Raw genomic sequence first — 21,195 nt, 5'->3', positions numbered from 1 at the left:
TGAATCTCTTCAAAGTCAAATACAGTCAATAGCCTGTTATGTATGAGGTTCCCTGCCCTCAGGGAATTTACAATCCATTGAAAGTGATAACATAAAAACTAGTACAAATAGGACATAGAAGATAAATTAGAGATTTAAATTTGGAGGTAAATTTTAGCTGAGACTTGGAAGAAGGCAGGGAAGCCAGGAGGATGAGAAAGGAAGGGACAGGATTCCAAGAATAGTGGATAGCCAGTGAACATGTGTAGAAATGGGAAAACAAATATCTTTCAGAAGAAGAGCAAAGAGACCAGTGCCACTGGATTCTAAAACACGTGGTGGGAGTAAGTTGTAAAAAGGTATCCAGAGTGCTAACTTGGTCTTCACAAGATCTTAAGTGGCCTAAGTTTCAGGAAGTCATGTGACACCCCCCAGGAAGTAGGCAATGTTGCTGATCTTTTGTCAATGGTTGTTTCTTTTCAATCCATTCAATGAATTTCAAAATCAACAGGATGGGAAGTGTACCCATGGCTTTTTAGCTATATAATCCAGGTTCTACTTCTGTACTGGGCCATGCTTGATCCCCTTCTTGCAAAAACCAAATAAAAGCTTTCGCTCTAGCAAAATTATCTATAATTTTAAATGAGAGAAAATGGACATTCAACAAACTTGACTTACATGAACTGATTATATGATGACCAATTTTTATGGACATGGCTCTTGCAACAAGGAGGTGATTCAGACCAGTTCTGATGGTCTTAGGATGAAGAAAACCATCTGGACCTAGAGATTCCCATCAGTGGGAACTGAATGTGGCCCACAACATAATATTTTCACTCTTTTTGTTGTAGTTTGCTTGCATTTTGTTTTCTTTCTCATTTTTTTTTCCTTTTGGATCTGATATTTGCCAACTGAAGGAGAGGGTGAAAAGGAGGGGAAAATATTTAGATTTTTTTATAGGATTTTATAGGAGTAAATGTCAAAAATTATCCATGTATATATTTTGAAAATAAAAAGTTATAATTTTTAAAAATCAAAACAATCCACCTTGGCTCAAAAAAAAGGTACTCTCTTTTTATAAATGATGGAAACTAGTTTATCACCAACATTCCATCATCTAAATGACCTTAGTAGGTTGTTCAATGGATAGAGCATTCCTCTGAAGTTGAATCTGCCTCAGTTAGTTATATAGCTATATATATATATAAACTCTGAGCAAGTCACTTAATCCCTGTCCTTTTCAATTTCCTCACCTTTAAAATGGGAGTTATAATATTTTTAGCATTTATCTCCCAGAGTTTTGTAAGCCTCAAATGAGAAAAAGTGTGTAAAATGTTTTGTTGACTTTAAAGGACAATGTAACTGTCAACTATTATGATGAGATAAGGGTTAAAGGGGGATGTTCCTTGTTGAACTATGACCTTGGAATCACCATCTAATTCCTCCTTCTTAATGAGCCTCAAAATAACTCAATGTCAGATAGGTATTTAAAGACTTACTTTCTGAGAGAAATTGCTATCTCTCTTATAATAATAACCAATTGATGGGGGAAAGGAATACAGGTACTCCCCTTTTTTGTCCCCACCCCCCACCCCCATTCAGAGCCCAGTCTCTCAAGGCCATTTCTAATCTAGCCTAAAAATTTACCCCACCTAGATCATCTTATCTAGGTGTAATTCTTACTATTGTTCATTGTTCATTGACTGATGAATGTAGGATTCATTTGGCTGGATTGCTCAAGGTGGGGATAGTTTGTATTTAGAAATATTCTCTTTGTTCAAGAGACAAATATTTGTTTATATTTATGTATATGTTTAGAAATATTCTCTTTGTCTCTTTGACAAAATCAATCACCTCTCCAGCCCTTCATTAGAATAAGCCCATCCCTCATTATAATATTCATTCTCTCACTAATTAATTAATAAGAGTTGATTTCTGAATTTCTGTCTTTTGTGACCATTCACTCTTCCAAGAGTATAGAATCATTGAGAGATCTCTACAATTTGTCTTTGGTTTATGAGTAAAACCAAATGGCTGTCCTTTTATTAATTACTAACCATAATTAATAAAATTATTGTTACCTACCAAGAAATTAAATCTCTTGGACTTTTCATATACCGTATTTCCTTAAGTATGAGGAATTTTGAGGCAGTAACTAGGACATGGCAGACACACAGCATGCTTAGAATCCAGAAAACAGAAACCTGGTTTTTCTTGCTAGCTCCTAGAATAACGAAAATTTATATTTCAACTCTTTGATGAAGGCAGAGATGCGGAGGCTGCGCTCCAGGAGCAAATATTGAATTAGAATTGAAACTACTCTCATCAAAGCCTTCAGATACATCCAATTGATTGTTTGCTCCTATTTCCCATATCTTGAATCTCTTGTAGTAGACTTTTATGCCTATTTCCCTCCAGTCTCCCTCCAGCTTTCCCAAATCAAGGCTCTCAAGTTCTTATCCAAGATTATCTCGTTTGTGCCAATTTTCTTCTTTCTTTTGTTCCAACCTCCCTCCTCTCCCCCCCATAATTCTTTCTTTCTTTTTTTTTTTTTTTGATCAGCTATCTCTCTCACTCTCTACCACTCCCTCTCTCCATTCAAAGAACACACAGCTGGCTTCATGAGTCTTTTGTCTATTATCCTGTTTCCTGTCAATCAAACTATTTTCCATTAAAAATTTACATTTGAAAAACAATTCATTTGCATAAAGCAGCTCTTGTCTACAGACAAACCAGTACAACTAGATATTAAAATGTACAATGAGGATAATAATACATCATCTATCTCACAAGCTTGTTCTGGGGAAAGCATTTTGTCAATGTTAAAGAGCTAAAAGAATGTGTTATTATTGTTGCTGTTACTATAAATGGTGAGGTGTCAGTTCTATTTTGAATTACAGAGGATACAATCAGCATAAGTGTACATATGTCTATGGTTTATGAATTAATATTGGGGTAGATGTAAGGAGAGAGTGCAAACCTTTGGGTGGAAGGCTCTTAAAATATCTTTAAGAATTTCTTTTGGATTGAATTTTAGACCTTCTCAGCCCTTGGGTTAGGACCCTAGATAAGAAAGATAAAATACAGGACCAACTTTAGGCAAAATGATGAAATCTTCCCTGGTTCTAATCATCTTTCCCTCTCCATCTTTATTTTGTATTTCAGCATTCACATTGATCCTTCTGACAGTTCAGATTACAACCTTTTTTAAAATTTTATTTAATTTTTTTTTAATTAAAGCTCTTTGTTTTCAAAACATATGTATGGATAAGTTTCAACATTCCCCCTTGCAAAACCTTGTGTTTCAATTTCTTTCCTTCCTTTTCCCCTACTCCCTCTTATAGATGGCAAGTAATCCAATATATGTTAAACATATGTAATTCTTCTATGTATATTTCCACAATTAACATGTTGTACAAGAAAAATCAAAAAGAAAAAAATGAGAAAGAAAACAAAATGCAAGCAAATAACAACAAAAAGAGTGAAAATATTATGCACAACCTTTTTTTATAAGGGAAAATTTCTTTGAAAGAGAGGTGAAGAAAGGAAGAGAAAGGAAAAAAGGATGCAAGGAGAGAGAGGGAGAGGAGTGAGAAAGGAAGGAAGAAGAGGAATAAAGATGAAAGAAATAAGGGAAAGAGGAAGGGAGGGAAGAAGGAAGGAGGAAAAGAAAAGAGGAAAGAATGAGTAAGGGAAGGAAAACAGGGAGGAAAGAAGAATGGAAGGAGAAGAAGGAAATAAAAACTTAAGGAAGGAGGAAGGGAAGGAAGGAGGAAAAGGAAAAGAGAAGGAAAAATGAAAGGTAGGAAGAGAGAGAGGAAAGGAGGGAGGGAGAAAGAAAGGAGGAAGAGAGGGAAGGGAAAGCAAGGCAAAGAAGAAAAGAAATAGAAAAAATATGCTGAACATCAAATAATTCATACTACAGAAAACCCATATGAATATAATAATGAGATACTCTTTTGCTGCAGCACCCAAAGTGCTCAATATCATTAACTCAACATTAGGCAGTTATGTGGCACAATGATTAGCATCCTGGGCCTATAGTCAAAAAGACCCAAGTTCAAATCCAACTGCAGATATTTACTTGCTCAGTGAGCCTTAAGAAATAAGTTAACTTCTGATTACCTCAGTTTCTTCAGCTGTAAGATAGGCATAATAATACATTTTTCTCACAGGGTTGTTATAAGGATCTAATGAAATGATAATTGTTAAGTGCTTGGCATAGCATCTGGTACATAATAAGCATTTAATAAATGCTTATTCCTTTCCTTCCCTCCCATCTTAGAATTATAGAGAATGTAAGGAATGTAGGATTGGAAGGCTGACTGGAGAACTGAGCATTAACTCAATGTCAGATAATTTATAATGCAGAGAACTTTAATGTGTGTAGGAACTGAAGGGAAGTTTTCCTTCAGAATATTTTCTTCAATTTCATCCAGGGAAAGAAAGCCTTATAATTTTTGTAATTTTATATAATTCATAGCTTTTGATTTTCAAAATATATGCAAAGATAGTTTTCAACATTCACCCCTGAAAAACTTTATGTTCCAAATTTTTCTTTCTCCCTTGCCTCCATCCTCTCCCTTCAAGAAGAAGCAATCCAATATATATATTAAACATCTACAATTCTATACATATTTCCACATTTATAGTGATGCATAAGAAAAACCATATCAAAAAGGGAAAAAATGAGAAGGAAAAGGAAGAGCAAGCAAACAACAAAAATGATGAAAATACTATGTTGTTATCCACATTTAGTCCCCCTACTCCCTTTTCTGGATGCAGATGGTCCTCTCCATCAACAAGTCTATTGGGATTGACCTGAATCTGCTGAAAATCTGTTGAAAAAAGCTAAGTCCATCACAGTTAATCATCACGTAGTCTTGTTTTTGCTGTGTACAATGTTCTATTCACTTTGTTTGCCTCTATTCACTTCACTTAGCATCAGTTTATGTAAATCTCTCCAGGCCTCTCTGAAATCATCCTGCTGATCGTTTCTTATAGAACAATAATATTCTATAACATAATATAACATAACTTATTCAATCATTCCCCAACTGATGGGCATCCACTCAGTCTCCAGTTCCTTGCCATCCCACAAAAGGGGGTCCTTTTCACTCTTTTATGATCTTTTTGGGATATAGGGCCAATAGAGACACTGTTGGATCAAAGGGTATACACAAAAGCCTTATAATTGTGAAGGGGAAAAGCAATGGGCTACTGTGCAAAGAATGTTAGATTTAGAGCTAGAGAAACTGGGATTATAACTTTTTTTTATTAATTAAAGCTTTTATTTATAAAACATATGCATGGGTAATTTTTCAACATTGACCCTTGCAAAGCCTTCTGTTTCAAATTATCCCCTCCTTCCTTCCACTCCCTCCCCTAGATGGAAGATAGTCCAATACATGTTAAATATGTTAAAAATATATGTTAAATCTAACATATGTATACATATTTTTACAGTTATCTTGCTGCACAAGAAAAATCAGATCTAGAAAGAAAAAAAAAAACCCAAGAAAGAAAATAAAATGTAACAAACAAAAGCAGAGAGTAACAATGCTATGTTGTGGTACACACTCAGTTCCCACAGTCCTCTCTTTGGGTGTAGATGACTCTCTTCATCACTGAACAAGAGGAACTGGTTTGAATCATGGGATTATAATTTAAATGTCTATGGTCAGGGCCAGCTAGGTGGCAAAGTAATTAGAGAATTAGATCTCCAGTCAGCAGGAACTGAGTTCAAATCCAACCTCAGATACTTAGTGTGTGACCCTAGGCAATTTACCTCCTTAAACCCAATTACCTCCACAAAACAAACCTATTTCTATGGGTTTCAATTTCCTCATCTATGAAATGAATTCTGACAACTGGAGGATTAGGGAAAGCTTCATAGAAAAGATCATTCTGGAGCTGATCTTCAAATGAAGTTAAAAATTCTAAAGTGATAGGGAGCCCCTGAAGATCTTTAATCTTTGAATCTAAATGATCAGAAAGAATTAAAGACAAGTCTGATAGTCTTCCTTTTTTTTTCGAGATATCTTGTCTTCCTTTAGAAGCACTTAGTAAAGCTGGTTCTTGGACACCAAGCAAGGCTAGCTCTTTTCTAATGAATATTAAGGATTAGGACAATTCTATTTCCAATAAGTTATTGAAATTTTTAGCCTGAGATTTTTGGTTCATTTACAGCTAGTTTAAGAATCAAGTCTCTCCCTCTTCCCATCTGCTGCTGGCAGACTAAACTGTTATCTCTCCTACTCAATCAGTCTGAGGGAAAAGTGAGGCAGGTGACCTTGCACAGCTCTCTCTCACTTAAATCCAATTCACTTGCACGTCATGGCATCCTTTCCCTGATGTCATAGTCTTCCTTGAAAATGAAAGACAACAAATCAATCATTCTCACTGCACTCTAAAAGGGACATAGGTCTCTATTTGAAAAAGACATTCTCTTAGGTATAACTGGGCTTTAAACACTTCCACCTCCCTTTAAATTTTTTTTTAAACAGCTTATAAAATCCTCACCAGAACTATTCACCTGAAGCAGCCTTTATTCCAGCAAAGGACCAATGTTTTTCTGATGAGAATGAAGCCAGCAAGTCTTTTGATGGAAATATTTCTCATACTGCTTTTCTCTCTGCTTTGAATCCAATTTAATTGTTGCTAGTAAGGGCAGAGAAAAGAATCATGGACACTGTTATATTCCATGACTATAAATCCAAAAAATTAAGCTTTGGAATTCTACGATAAAACTTTTTTCAAGTATAAGGTATTAAAAGAGTTTGTACAGGTTTTGTAAGGTGCAAAAAGCATTTGTATTACACTTTTGATGATCTATATTAAAAAGCTCTCTCCCTCCTAAAGAAATTAATTTATAATAGTTATCTGTCCTATATTAGGAGTGGGAGTGGAAAATTACAGGCTGGAGAGAAATTACGATGGGAGATAGTTCAGATAAATGAAATCCATAAATAATCTCCAAATCTCATTTCAACCTAGTTTCAACCTTCTCCTTCCACTTTCTTTAAAAAAAAATAATTATAGATTAAAATGGCAAGTACTATATTGTGTTCTGTATACTATAGGCCTTTAATAAATGCCTTTTCTCTCTTCCTTGTTCTTTTTATTAGAAGTACTAATGAAGTTCTCAGTTTCAAAATAGCAGTGCATGCCATCCTTAACCTCTAAAAGAAACTGTTTAGATGAACTAGGGAATGTCTGTTAAGTAGTTGGGATTCTTTGGAGAAAATGTTTTTTAAAGATGATGAAGCTTACATCTTGCTAAAAATATCTAGATTGTGCATTGTATCTTCCATTTTGACATCCAAAAATGTTGCCATCATTCTCATTGAGAAGCAGTTTTTTAAAGAGAGAACAAAGCCCTTTTACAATTTGAATGGAAAAATTATAAGTCTGAGTTAGATTATGAAATGTGGCATTTGGAGGATCTGGATTTTTTCTCAAGGTATTATGTATTCGAAAGTGGATAGATGGAGGTGAGTTGCCGATTACTTTAAATTTATCCTTGAAGTTGTGAAGAAATGTGTAGAAAACAAAGAAGAAATGATTATATATCTACAGAGAACTCCAGAAGATCTTACGGATTTCTTTGTAAAGCAACATCTGTTTTCACAGAATGCTGTTAATACAACATAAAAAATATAAATATTTAAGATCTGCCTAAGCCAGGGGATCATTCGTAAGCTTTCGAGTTTCTCATGAGAGGCTCCTGACATCACCTTATACTGTGATTTCATTTGATAGGATTGCCCATCTTGATTGCCCATCTGTGATGAAATGGATAATTGATTTTAAAAAGAATAACTAGAACAAAGCAAACATATATAGACAGTAAATAATAATAATAGCTCTCGTTTCTATAGCAACCTAAGGATTGCAAAGAACTTTAAATGTTCTCATTTGTTCCTCACAACAATCCTGTGAGGTAGGTGTTATAATTATCTCCTTTTTACAAATAAGGAAACTGAAGCTAAGAGACTCGTCCAATTTCACATAGTAAGTGTCTGATAAAGATTTAAAATCAGATTTTCCTGACTCCAAGCTAGTACTCTATCTACTGTGCTAACTAGCTGCTTAGCTGGCTGTGAAGATAATATGGTCATATATTTACATTTGGAAGAGATCTTAGAGCAAGGGTTCCTAATCTGGGGTCATGAATTTGTTTTGATAACTATGTTTCAATAAAATTGGTTTTCTTTGTATGTTTCAATAGAATTGGTTTTCTTTGTATTCCTATATATTTTATTTTAAGTATTTAAAAATAATATTTGAAGAAGGGATCTTTCTGGTTTTCACAAGACTGACAGAGTGATCTGTGATACACAACAAAGCTAAGAACTCCTGCCTTAGAAGTTCAGCTCCATCACTCTACAGATAACAAAACTGAGACCTGAGGGATGAATTGACGTTGTGAAGGTCACTTGGGTTCTAAAGGGCAAATGTGAGACTTCATTCCAAGTCCATCCCTCTTTCCACTAAACTATATGCCTCGTAAATTCTGTCCCTTTAGAATCAGGCTCAGTATACATGCATTTTTGATACTTTGAACTCCATTTATAATACTTGAATTTATTTATTTCTTTAAATATTGCAAGGTGCTGTCCTTACAGCAAACTTGTGAAGTAAGTAATGTGACGTCTGGATGCCTTAGAATCAGCTGGAGTCAGGATAAGCAAAAGTCCTTGGTCTTTAGGGGAGAAGTGAAGAGGATGGACACAAGCTCTCCACAACCTCCCTTCTCTTCGTCCACTGTCAAAGTGACTCTGGCTTGTCTTATTCCACCCCTTAATCCCTCCTACAATTCTCTGTATATATCAAAAGATGGAGCCAGCACAGAGAGCCATTTTCCAAGCATATGCTATAGAGTATTGTCCAATGGGTAATTAGCCTTAAGTGCTCAGTTGTCTGATTCCAGTGCACCTATTCAGAGTTTCAGCCCTTTACAAAGTAATGCAAATATCATCAGAGTACTGTTTTGGAGCTGAGGAAACTAGAGGCCCAGAAACTTTGTTATTGCCTTAGTCACACCATTAAATAAGGGAGAGGACTAAGGCTGAAACACTAGCCTGAGGACACCAGGTCAGTACTCTTTCTAGAACAGGAAAGATTGGACAAAGCAACTGTTTGATATCAAGAAAAGAAAATGGGAGGTGATGGAAACTGCAACATTTATTTTGTAGTGAAAATGGACTTTTGGACAATAGGAAGAGACCTCAGAGAGCATCTAATACAACTTCCTCATTCACAGATGAGGAATCTTGATGCCCGGAGGGATTGAGATTTATCCAAAGTTATGTGGAGGAAAGTAGCAGGATGGGAATTTGAATCCAAGTTCTTTGATTTACAAATACTTTTTTCCCCCCTCAGTTTATTTTCAACAAAAAAAAAAACAATCATTTTACTTTACTATCTATAGGAACGAGAGGGAAGGAAAGAGGTAAAAAAAATTGGGACCCAAGGTTTTGCAAAGATGAATGTTGAAAACTATCTTCACAAGTATTTGGAAAAATAAAATATTCAACATTTTTTAAATAAAAAAAGAATTAGTTTTGAGCTCTTGCACTAACTTAGATTACTTGGATTAAAAGAGGCATCAAGTGAGAATATATTATATAAGTGTATATTTTGTTGTTCATATGTATGTATATACACACATATATACAAATATATTTATATGTCTGTATAGACAGTTGGGTGTTGTACTAGGCTTAATTAGGCCTCATACACTTATTAGCTGTGTGACTCTGATTTCACATGTTTTTATGGATATTTAATTTCATAATACCTTTTCCATACCTAACACTGAAAGCTGTTCTTTGTAATAAATAAGGAGGGAAAATTAGGAGCTCAATTATTTTTTATTATAAATTTAACATCAACAATAAGCATAGCTGTTTGACTCTGGATAAGTTACTTTACCCTGTTTGCTTCTGTTTCCTCATCTGCAAAATGATTTGAAGAAGGAAATGGCAAACCACTCCAGTATTTTTGCCAAGAAAATCCCAAATGGGATCATGAAGAGTCACACATAACTTAATAATGCCAACACATTTCTCTCTCTCTCTCTCTCTCTCTCTCTCTCTCTCTCTCTCTCTCTCTCTCTCTCTCTTTGTCTCTCTCTGTCTCTGTCTCTCTGTCTCTCTCTCTCTCTCCTACAGAGACTGAGAGATTATATAAAAATAGATGATTTACATTTCTGAAGTTAACAAATTAATCTAAATACAAGGCTGAAGCTATGTACTTGTTTGCAGACCTATAGCTTTATGTGAAACTCTTACAGCTTCTTTTCCCTTGAATATATGGAAACCATTAATTCATGTCCTGTAATATCCATTTTTCAGAGGACCAGGGCAATAGTTGACTGAAAAATCCTGAATAAATTGGTCAGTAGAAATAAATGAACACCTATAAAGGTCATTATCAATAAGAATGTGAGAGGTAGCCTGAAGGTGTTTGCATGGATTTGATAGAATGACAGATGATAATGGGCACATTAGAGTTCTAATAAAAATTTTATTCATTCAATTAACTTCCCTTTCAACTCAACAAACATTTATTAAATTGACTATGTAAAGGGAGGATCTACTGGGTTGAAAATATGTGGCTTAGGAAGATAAAAAGGAAGTCATCATTCAAGAAGAAGTCCTACACTAATCTGACAATGTTCATTTCCTTGGGATGTATTTTTTCTTCTCATACTGCCTAGGGACCCATGAAAACTATATGTTGTTATTGTTTAGTTGTGTCAGACTCTGGGTTTTTGTTTGTTTGTTTTTGGTGTCAGACTCTTTGTGACTCTAGTTAAAGTTTTCTTGGCAAAGATATTGGAATGGTTTGCCAATTCCTTCTCAAGCTAATTTTACAGATGAGCAAACTGAGATAAATGGGTGAAGTGACTTGTTCAGGGTCACACAGCTAATAAGCTGAAGCCAAATTTGAATTTAGGAATGTGGGTCTCCCTGACTGTAGATGAGGCACTCTACCCACTGGATCACCTAGCTGAGGATGCTCATTGTCATTGGATATAGTTTTTTTTTCCCCTTCCCCTACTGACTAGGGTCCCATGAAAAACTGTATAGTCTGAGACATTTTCAATCAATCATATGTTGAACACTTGTTAAATGTAAGGTATTATTTTTTAAAAATTAAGACAATGTACAAAGTCATATTAATGTCTAATTGCTTTAAAGATTATATCTTGTCTATTTTACACCATTCTTCTTTTTCCTCCTCTTCCTTCTTTTTTCTCTTATTCTATTTTTCTCCTTCTCTTCCTTCTTTTCTCTTCCTTCTCCTCTTCCTCTTCCTTCTTTTAAAAATTGAACAGCTAGTCAAGGCAAGACCATTCTAGTAATCTGCCTCTAAGGAAATCTACCAAACAGAGGTCCTCCTTATATAAATTCAAGTTAAGATTTGAAACTTTTTTTTTATCACCTACTCTAAATGTTATATTATCTTGTATATATTTCACATGTTCACTTGATCAAATTGCTCAAGAAGAATGGAAGGTAGCTAGCATTTATTAAACACCTTTTATGCACTGTGCTAAGCTCTTTACTGATACTATCTCTTATCCTTACAGCAACCTGAGAGTGGTGGTGATGGCAGGTACTATTCTTATTTCCATTTTAAAGTGGAGGAAACTGAGGCAGAGGTTAAGTGAATCAAGATTATACAGTGATTGTTTAAGGATAGATTTAAATGTTTTATTTATTGCGCCAATTAACTGCCTCAGACAGCTAAACCTATCCGTGTTGGTTTGATATTTGAACACAATTAAATGGAAAGGAATGGGCAAAAACATTTATAATTCCTACTGTGTACCAGGAACAGTGCTGAATGCTTTACAGATATATCATTTGATTCTTACAACAGCCCTGAAAGACAGGTGCTGTTATGTCACTAATAGACTTTTTGCTAAAAAAAAAAAATTTGTAGCTCAGGAAATGAAAGTGTTATCATTTTGGTTCTCATTTGTGAAGAACCAGTCCCTCTCTTTCTCTCTTTTTCCCTATCATTGGAATAACTTTGGCTTCTGGTGATGAAGCAGTTTCCAGTTGTTGGAAAGAATACTGACCATAGGGTCAGAAAATCTGAATTAAAGTCCTAGCACAAGTGCTTTCTAAGTTCCTTTACAAGTTACTTAGAGTTATCTCATCTGTGAAAGGGACTTCACAATAATTATGATATACCCATCACAGAGTTGTTTTGAGGAAAGACCTTTAAAAAAAAACACCAAAATCTCTCAAGTCGTATGGAAATATGGGTTATTTTTAATTCAGCCTTGGCAATATTGCTCTGGGTTCATAGCATAGCTTAAAGAGATGGAACAGTATATTGTTGGGGAAGGAATCTTGTCCCATCCTCACCTTTCCCCAACCCTCCAATCCCCTAGCAACCACTAGGTCATTGGTACAGCTTCAGAGATTTAAGTGGCAGAGTCTTAAAGAGGAACTCACCATTATTGATAGGATAGGACGCAAAAATAGATATGTGTGCTGCTATACAATAGTTTAGAATCATCAATGAAAAGGCAAAGAAAACCAAGAAAGTTATGTGCAATTTAAACCACAATACAATAGCATTTGAGTTGCATTTGAGAAAGAAGAAAGATTCCCGAATTAAAAAAAAAAAAAAATTTGTATTATGATTGGCCGAGAAAGCAGGATATGAAAACAATTTGGGGGTTGGGAATAAAATCAAACAGATGCAAACAGGAAATAAGGTCCACATCTTAACATGTAATGTTCATAGGCTTCCTGCCTTACTTCGTGCCTACTAGAAGAATCATTAAAGAAAAAACAAGAGAGAGAAAGCGGGCAGGAAGGGGAGAGACAGGGGAAGGAAAAGGAGTATCAGTTCAACTTCTGATCTTCCCGGTGCAGTAAGCGTTAAGGGGAGGAGAGGGATGACGCGGTTTGCGTCTGGAGCAGCTCCTTGGAGTCCACGGCATCCACAGCCTGAGCCTCGCCTTCCATTCTCCCTCTGCAGACACACCGAGACACAAAAGCCAGTGGGAGAGACCCAACAGCATCATGACCGAAACCACCAAGACCCATGTTATCCTTTTGGCTTGTGGTAGTTTCAATCCCATCACCAAGGGGCACATTCAGATGTTCGGTGAGTCTTCCTGCCCATCCCCACCTGACCCCCCCCCACCCCCGCCCCGAACGGTTTCCTCTCCTCTCCATACCTGTGTTTTCCAATGTGATTGAATCTGTGGGCGTGTATTCCACTAGGGTGGGCGCCACGGCTGCCTGCTTCTCCGGAGAAAGCCACATTTATTTATTGCAGGCCACATGAATGGATACGAAGAACGCCTTTCACAGGCTTGAACAGCATCTGCTTGGTCTGAGCTCAGTGTAAACGAGTGGGTGGCGGGGGATGGGAGAAGTCAGGTTGAGGAAAAGATGGTTAGTTCTGGACTCACAAATTCAGGTGGAATGGATCCATGGCAAGTTGGTTTGACTACTTGGTTCTGGGAACCCAGATGGCGTAGGCGTGGGACCAAGAGAAGGAAAGGGTTGTGGGGCAGTGGAATGGGGAGGATATTTGTTCAGGATGTACGGAGAGAGTGGAGTTAAATAATGTATTTGCACCAGGGACGAATGGACACACACGCACACGCACACACATCGGCAGCTGCTCAGGTTATCGAGATAGGAAGGAACATCAATTGAATCAATTGATTTAGAGGTTGGTAAAAAGTGGGAGCCAAACTAATAGAAAGAGAAGATTGGGGTGTCTACATAACAGCTGATTTGTTTGAGATTATTGGAGGTGGGAGGTGAGAGATGATGAGTCCTTCACTGATCCGGGTTTGGATTCTGGTATCAGCTGCATTGGAATGGGAGGGGTAGGATTGTCAGTAGTGGACAGCTCCTCGGGAGCGGGTGTTAATGGGATCAGTGAAGATAGTTGCGTCAGTGAAATGGGGATCTAAGGAATGGTTTGGAGTTTTGTGTTTTTGGTTTTTTTTAGTGTTGTTTATTTTTACTTAAAAGGTTGAGGGGATGGATGGGAGAAAGGAGAGAGAGAGAGAGAGAGAGAGAGAGAGAGAGAGAGAGAGAGAGAGAGAGAAAGAGAGAGAACAAGGGTCCATGGTTGTTTCGGTCTGGTGTTAGTGAGAAGGAGATCTGTGTCGGTAGAGGTCTCGATTCACTCTCAGCAGACGGGAGATTTCTCTAGACTCTTAGAGGATCTGGGCGGACCACAGAAATATAGTGTTTTAGGCCCTAAGGGTTTGTCGTAGTGATCCAACACTGAGAAGAAGTCGAGGACAGTAGTTAAGTGAGTTCTGTTCTCTGGGGAATGCCCGAGACCGGAAGAGGGTTTAAAAAGGACGGTGAAAGATTTGAGTCTGAGGCCCATTGACCTGGACCGCTAGAAGAATAGTCGCTATCCAGAGGCTTGGGTGCTGAAACACTGGGAGAGACGCAATATCGGGTCCATACACACGTGCTCACCACAGAGATCGGGTGGGGAGCAGTTTAATGTTAGAACACGGTCGTGTGTATGTATGTGTGTGTCTTTAAGGATCTTTTACAAAGCTCCATATGATAGCAGGAAAGACCTGGAATGTGAAAATAACTGTTTTGTGGAAAAACAAAGGGCTGATTCAGACCAACAGTATTAATTTAAAACAGAAGCTGGACAGAATGGATTAGAAAAGGTTCAATGAAAAAAATTCAAAGCCAGTTTCAGCAGCAAAGAGAATAGGAAGAGACATCCATTTCCCAGTACATTATACAAGCTTGAATTCCTTATAGATTCTCTCATTTTAAGTGCCTGATTATTATTAGGAAGCAATTGTAAAAATACCCAAGAAACAAAAGACTTCAGCAACAGGCTTTGATGCAAGTATAAAGAGTTATGTATAAGTAAACAGTGTAAGTGGAGAGGTAAAAGGGAGATGAGTACAAGAGAACTACCAGTCCTTATTTCCTCTTGTCTTGCCACTTCCTGTCAAGAAAATGTCTTTTTTTTTTTAGGTTCAAGTTGTAGATAGTATTTATGCTATTCTTCAACAGCTACATTTGGCAAGCTTATGGTTGTTTTTTGTTTGTTTTTGTTTAGAAAATATGACAAATGGATTAAAGAATATTTGCAGGAAGGTGATCTTTGTCTTATTTAAGGATTAGGTATGCTCAAAATATCTGTGATGACTCTGTTATTAGGGGAGAATAATTATTTAACCCTCTATGAGTTTACTCTACAAATTCAGAACATATATTGTAAGCACTACACTTTATAATGACTATGTACCCTTACTATTATCTTTATCCTAAACTACTCCAGCAAAAATTGATCAAGGAGTATAAGGATACCCATGACCAAAATTAAAAAAAAAAAGACACACTAAGGTGATCTTTGAGATGCATCAGATCCCTCAATTCTATAAGCTGATCTGGTCATGAACAATGTCCCAGTATTAGTCTTTAATTATGAATTACAGTATCTTTAAAATGAGAGTAAACTTAGGTTACAAAATTGCTGTGAGATCCATTTATAGATGACCATTTTGAGTCCTTGGAGTTCTTAGACTAAATTATATCTGCATGTGTGTGTGTGTGTGTGTGTGTGTGTGTGTGTGTGTGTGTTTGTGGGGGGGAAGAGAGAGAGAACAAACTTTGAGGGAACATAGATATGAAACACAAAGGATATACTGATGAAGAGAATATCCACATTAATGAAACTACATATCTACTGAAGTAATGAAGTATATATGTACATAAAGTGATATATATATATATATTATGTATACACATGCATATATGTATATGAATTTATAGCATATGTTCATAAATGTGACTATATCAGGTTTTACAAGTAGATTTTTAGTGAATTTTCCTTCTTTCACTTTTTTCTTGGTATATTCTTTATCTCTCATCCCCAGTTTTGCTCATCTCCTTCAACCATTCTATATTGATGAACTTCATTCTACTCTCTTGGCTTTTAGAATTTATCAGTGTCAGAAATCCTTTATAAGACAGAAAGTTTCTCCTTTCAGGGACAGAGAGCACCCTGGCTAGCTTGCTCTGACTTCTTCTCTGGATGACTATATGCCAAATCCAAGGTAAAAAACCAAGGGTTCTGTTATGGGGCTGCAGCACACTGGCCAGAGGATCAAGTTGCAGAGATGAAGGACTTTTGCATAGGGGACAATGAACAGCTGTTCACCTCCAGAGAGGACAGTAAAGAGGACTTGTAGTGTATAGTTGGATGTAGTTAGTTACAAAGAACTTGTGAAGGGAAGTTTGAATGAATAGTATTGGACATGGTTGTCAATGGAAGATGTTAGCAATATTTGGGGTATGTTAGGGTCCTTTTTTAGGTGCTTTAAAATGATACTTCAAAAAGATAAGACAGTAACTGCAATGATATCAAAGAATGTGCTGTGTAGCAAAAGCAGCAGGACAAATATATATATATATATGCAAAGAAAATAACATGTATTTTAAATTAATATAAAGAAGGTTGTGAGATCTGGGGAAAACATTTAAGAATAGAATAGAATTCTATTTTGTTAAATCCAATGGCAGTGTAATTATTGATTGACCTTGAGAACACATGATTCTACAGTCACTTTGTTTGTTCTCTCCTTCATTTCGATTTATCCTCAACAGAATAAAATGCTAAGGTACATCAATTAAATAAGATTATTTAAAATGAATTGCCCATTCCTAGAGAAACTAGTGTTTGTTTAATGAAGCTCTTTGTCTTCTATTTTATCACCTAAAGTTCATTTAAAATTTCATTTTATAAAATCACAATAATAAGAAGAGTAGTAAGATATTCTCCCAACAAAGTTGCATGAAGCTTATAACTAAACAAAACAAAGTTTCTCGCCATCCAAAGGATTAGTGCTTAACACATGGTAGGAAGTTAATAAATATTTATTGAATAAATTAACATTTTTTAAATGAAGTTATTTTCATTTCATTGCTCTTGTTTTTATTTCCAGCTTACTTTCTTGTAGGTCATATAATAGGGAATAAAAAAGAAATAGCATTTAGGAATAGATTATTTTAGGTTATGTTATTTTCAATTTCTGTTTAGCACTTAAATCATTCTTTACATTTTTCAAGGGACTTGGAAGGATCTTTATAGGTTGTTCCTTCAATGTTAAGAAAAATATTGGTATTTTTGTATCTGTTTGTTTGAAGGTTGTTAGGTTTTTGTTTGTTTTAACAAAGAAGCAGAGTTGGGAATTAGTGCCATGGGAGCTATAGCTACACGGCGCTACTCATTCAAAAACAGAAAGAAAACCCCAAATATTATTCAATATCCATATACACATAATAACCAAGAATATTTCAATCACAATGGTATAAGCTTGTGGAATGAACTTTCAGTGTCCTGAGAATGTAGAATTTCATGATCATTCCTGTGTTAGCTCAGTCTCAAATCAACTCCAACACTTACAAACCCTGAAATTGAAGTACTTAATGGTTAGTAAAAGTATTATATTGGTATAAGCAACTTTCATAGTAAAAATACTTTATTGATATAAGCCAACATTCTTTTTGTATTTGGATTCTATACCAGCCAACCAATTCCAAATCTTGAATGAAGTTGCAAGCCTAGGAGAATCTTTTGGGGTGGAGTGGGTAGGAAGAATAAGAGTTGGGGAGGACAAAGAGAAGTGGGCTTGACTGTGGAGTAAATAGTGGAGATAGAGGATTTGGTCAAGGTTGAAACATTTTGGATGCTTTAGTAATAACCAAATTACTAACTACACATTTAGTATCTTCCTCTATCCCAACAAATTCAAAACATTTTTAATTTTGAGGGGAAAAAAGTTGAATTAGTTATTTTGAACAGACAGAAATATGTACTGTTTCTCATGAAAAACAATGAAAGGAACTAGACACTTTGAGAGATTTCTTAAGTCACACAGTGAAGTAATAAAATTTATGATTAGAGAAGCTTGAATAGTTCGTCTATATCTATATGCTTGTGTGTGCATATAAATTCCAGAAGGAAGAAAACATCTTCTTCTGTTTTGTGTGTTTATTACAATATAACAGATCCTAAGGAGAAAAAGAAATCCCAAGTGATAATAACTTCTTACATGCTTTAACAACAAACTTTTGCATTCATTATCTTATTTGATACTAATAACAACCCTTTAAGATAAGATATGTAGATGATTTCATTTATTCAAAAACATGGAAATAATAGACAGGCATAGATGCTAAGCAGGCACCTGGAGTGCCTAACTTTTAACCTCATCTGTATCTCAAAATATTGAAATATATGGAGAAGGAAGACCCTCTCTACTTGGAATGTGTTTATTTTATAATTAACAAAGGTAATTCTTCAGTACTTTAAAGCAGAAGTGTCAAACTGGCAGTCCCTCAAACTAACAGCCTGAATCAGATTAAAATGTACTTGAAAATATGTAACTTATTAAATAAAAATACAATACAACATAGTTAATGTTAAAATTTTTGTTTTCTAAGTAAATATGAAATCTGCAGAGATCCATTTCTATTTGAGTTTAGCATCACATCATTAAAGAATCTGGAAATTCATCAATGTGGGTATTCTCTCCATGAATATAGGTCACAATCTATTCATTCCATTTTGATCCTATGGGTCTTTTGTCCATGTCTTCCGATACATCTTACATACTTCCATACACAACATAGATCTGAGGTCCCAGAATATCAAAAGAATATTGCTTTAAAAGAAACACCTCACAGATTTTTGTTTTAGGAAAAAACTTTGACAATTAACCAAGCACTCTCCATCCTGCTCTCTTCCTTTTATTCAATCTTGAGATTAATATATTATTCATTTTCAGTGTCTGCTTGAGATATAAGTACTAATGGATTAGCCCTGTGGACTGTCTATTTTACTGCATATCATAATCTAAGCAATAGACATTTTTTAAACTACTTGGTTTTTCTTGTTGGATTGTTATACCTGACTTTTGAGTAGTTGTAAGTCTACTGAGTAAGCTTTGCCATGCATCTGAGCTAGATGCTATCAACATAATATGATCTGCAAATAAGAACATTGGAAGAATTTCTATAGATAATATCTCTTCCATTTGGATTCTATGTTGCACGTTTTTCTTGACAGTGTTTTTCACTTTCAGAAAGTATATGCCTTTCTGTTTTATGCCTCACTTCATATTGATAATCTGAGGTTTATTCAAAAAGTAATCTGTTACATCTATCAGGGAATCTTGTATGTTTCACCCATATGAGGTACAAGAAGCACCTGAAAGGTTGTATTTTATTCTATCAAATCAAATACTTTTTTAGAGTGAATGAATAATAAGCATAGTGGATCTTGTATTTTCTGTTTACTGTTCTAGTTGTATATAGATTGATTTTGTATAATGTAAAAATATAATTTGCAAAAGCTTGCTTGATGCTTTCTAATGCCTTTCTTTATCAAAGATGTCCTTGATAAGTATATAGATCAGAGGTGTCAACACACAGGTAAAATTATCTGGGGGATTATTTAACAAAATAAATAAAAATATAATAGAACATAGATAATGTTAATATGTGGTTTTTAAGGCCTCCAGAGATCCTTATATCAGGTTTTGGAGCTGCCATTTCTATTTGAGTTTGTTACTACTGCTCTAGATCATTCTAAAGATTTGGTAGAGATGAGAAAAGATTAGTTATTGATGCTTTTTTGATGTCTTTTTTTGGGGGGGATATAATATTACCAGTGATTTCTTCTAAACTCTTGGTATAATACCTCTTGACAAGGACCAATTCCTCAGTCCCCTCAGGAACCTCCTCAAACATGGACCTTTTGTGTATTTCTCTGTTCTGAGGTTTATCTGTTTTCTTTAATGCTATTTCTAAACTTAGCTTATTCAAGATCAGTTCTAAATGTATTATATCTACTATTACTGATGGTAAAAATATAAAGAATGTTAGAGAAATTTTGGCAGATCTCTTCATCTGTTGATGCAGGAGCATACATTTTATCTTTGGAAGGGACATTAGAGACCTTGTTCAATTACCTTATTTTATAGATGATAAAAATTAAACCCATAAAATTTAAGTGACTTGCTCAAATTTGCATGGGTGAATAAGAAGCAGAGTCTGGATTTGAATCCAGGACCTCTCTTTCATTATGTTTTGTAATTCTCCTTAATGTTCTTGTGGTAAACTGACTTAGTTGAGTCTCATAATGGGTTTTATGCAAACTCATTTTCTTCTCCATTGCTTTTTGCTCTTATATTAGACAATAATTGCTCATAATTTTCATCACTCCTAACTATAAAATTTCACAAAGGAATTTATATTTTAAACTAGTATTGCATTTGCTATAATTCTTTACTTATCAAGGATCATGAAATCATAGAACTAGAACTGAAAGTGATCTTAGGGCACATTCAGTTTTACTTCCATTTTATTGATGAGAATACTGAGACCCAATACAATGCAATATGATATAAGAAAAATGAATTTAAAACTTAAGGGAACTCTTTGAGCTGCCCTCAAGTAGCTTACAACTTAGCAGAGGAAGACAACACATAAAAGAAAACTGAAAAGGGGTGGAAAAGACATGATGGTGGTGGAATAAGAATAAAGGAGTATAGCTTGTGAGAAATGAAAAGTTAATTGGGTTTCTTCAAACACTTTAAATGATGATTTTGGGAGAAATTTTTTCCTCCATTTTCTAGGTCACCAGTCAGAGGAACAGAGGCAACTGAGATTTTGTGACTTGTAAGTAACAAAACTGATGCACCTCTCTGTGATAATTATTTTCCTGGTGATGAGCTTTTCTTGAAGGGAGGCATGGAGAGGTATGATGATGATGGAGTGAAATCCAAAGAGGACAGCTGATATGACATAAAAAGAAGTTGAACGACTTGTCTAAGGTTTCATTGATACATTAATGTCAAGACTTGAATTCAGATCCCCTGATTCAAAATCCAATCCCCTTTCCTTTAATACTTTCCTACATGAAGTGATTTCTTGGTGCTTTTTTCCTCTTAATTTTGGCAATTTATAACAGAAAATGGTGACAATGTCAATCATATTTGACGATATGTGTCAATATTTGTTCATTTATCAATTTCTTTTTGGAGGGACATCATTAGCTTCTTAAAATAGTACAGGTTAGAGCTGTTTTTATTGTAGATCATATATTCTTATCATCTTTACCTCAATAATCTAGTGTTGATTAGCAGAACTGGAAATAACACATATGTATACCAGT

The 21,195-nt window shown here is 35.3% G+C and overlaps 1 protein-coding gene across 1 annotated transcript in view; it reads left to right on the top strand.

Annotated features, from left to right (window-relative positions):
• NMNAT2 (nicotinamide nucleotide adenylyltransferase 2) overlaps positions 1 to 21,195 on the top strand; it is a 234,327-nt gene that overhangs the window by 29,458 nt on the left and 183,674 nt on the right. Inside the window, exon 2 of the mRNA XM_003767494.4 lies at positions 12,988 to 13,116. Coding sequence (XP_003767542.1) covers positions 13,032 to 13,116 — 85 coding nt within the window. The 5' untranslated portion in view covers positions 12,988 to 13,031. The remainder of the gene's footprint in view (positions 1 to 12,987; positions 13,117 to 21,195) is intronic.

This window comes from Sarcophilus harrisii, chromosome 4, assembly GCF_902635505.1.
Source record: "Sarcophilus harrisii chromosome 4, mSarHar1.11, whole genome shotgun sequence".
Classification (NCBI taxonomy): Eukaryota; Metazoa; Chordata; class Mammalia; order Dasyuromorphia; family Dasyuridae; genus Sarcophilus; species Sarcophilus harrisii.
This window is presented reverse-complemented; position numbering and strand designations above follow the sequence as displayed.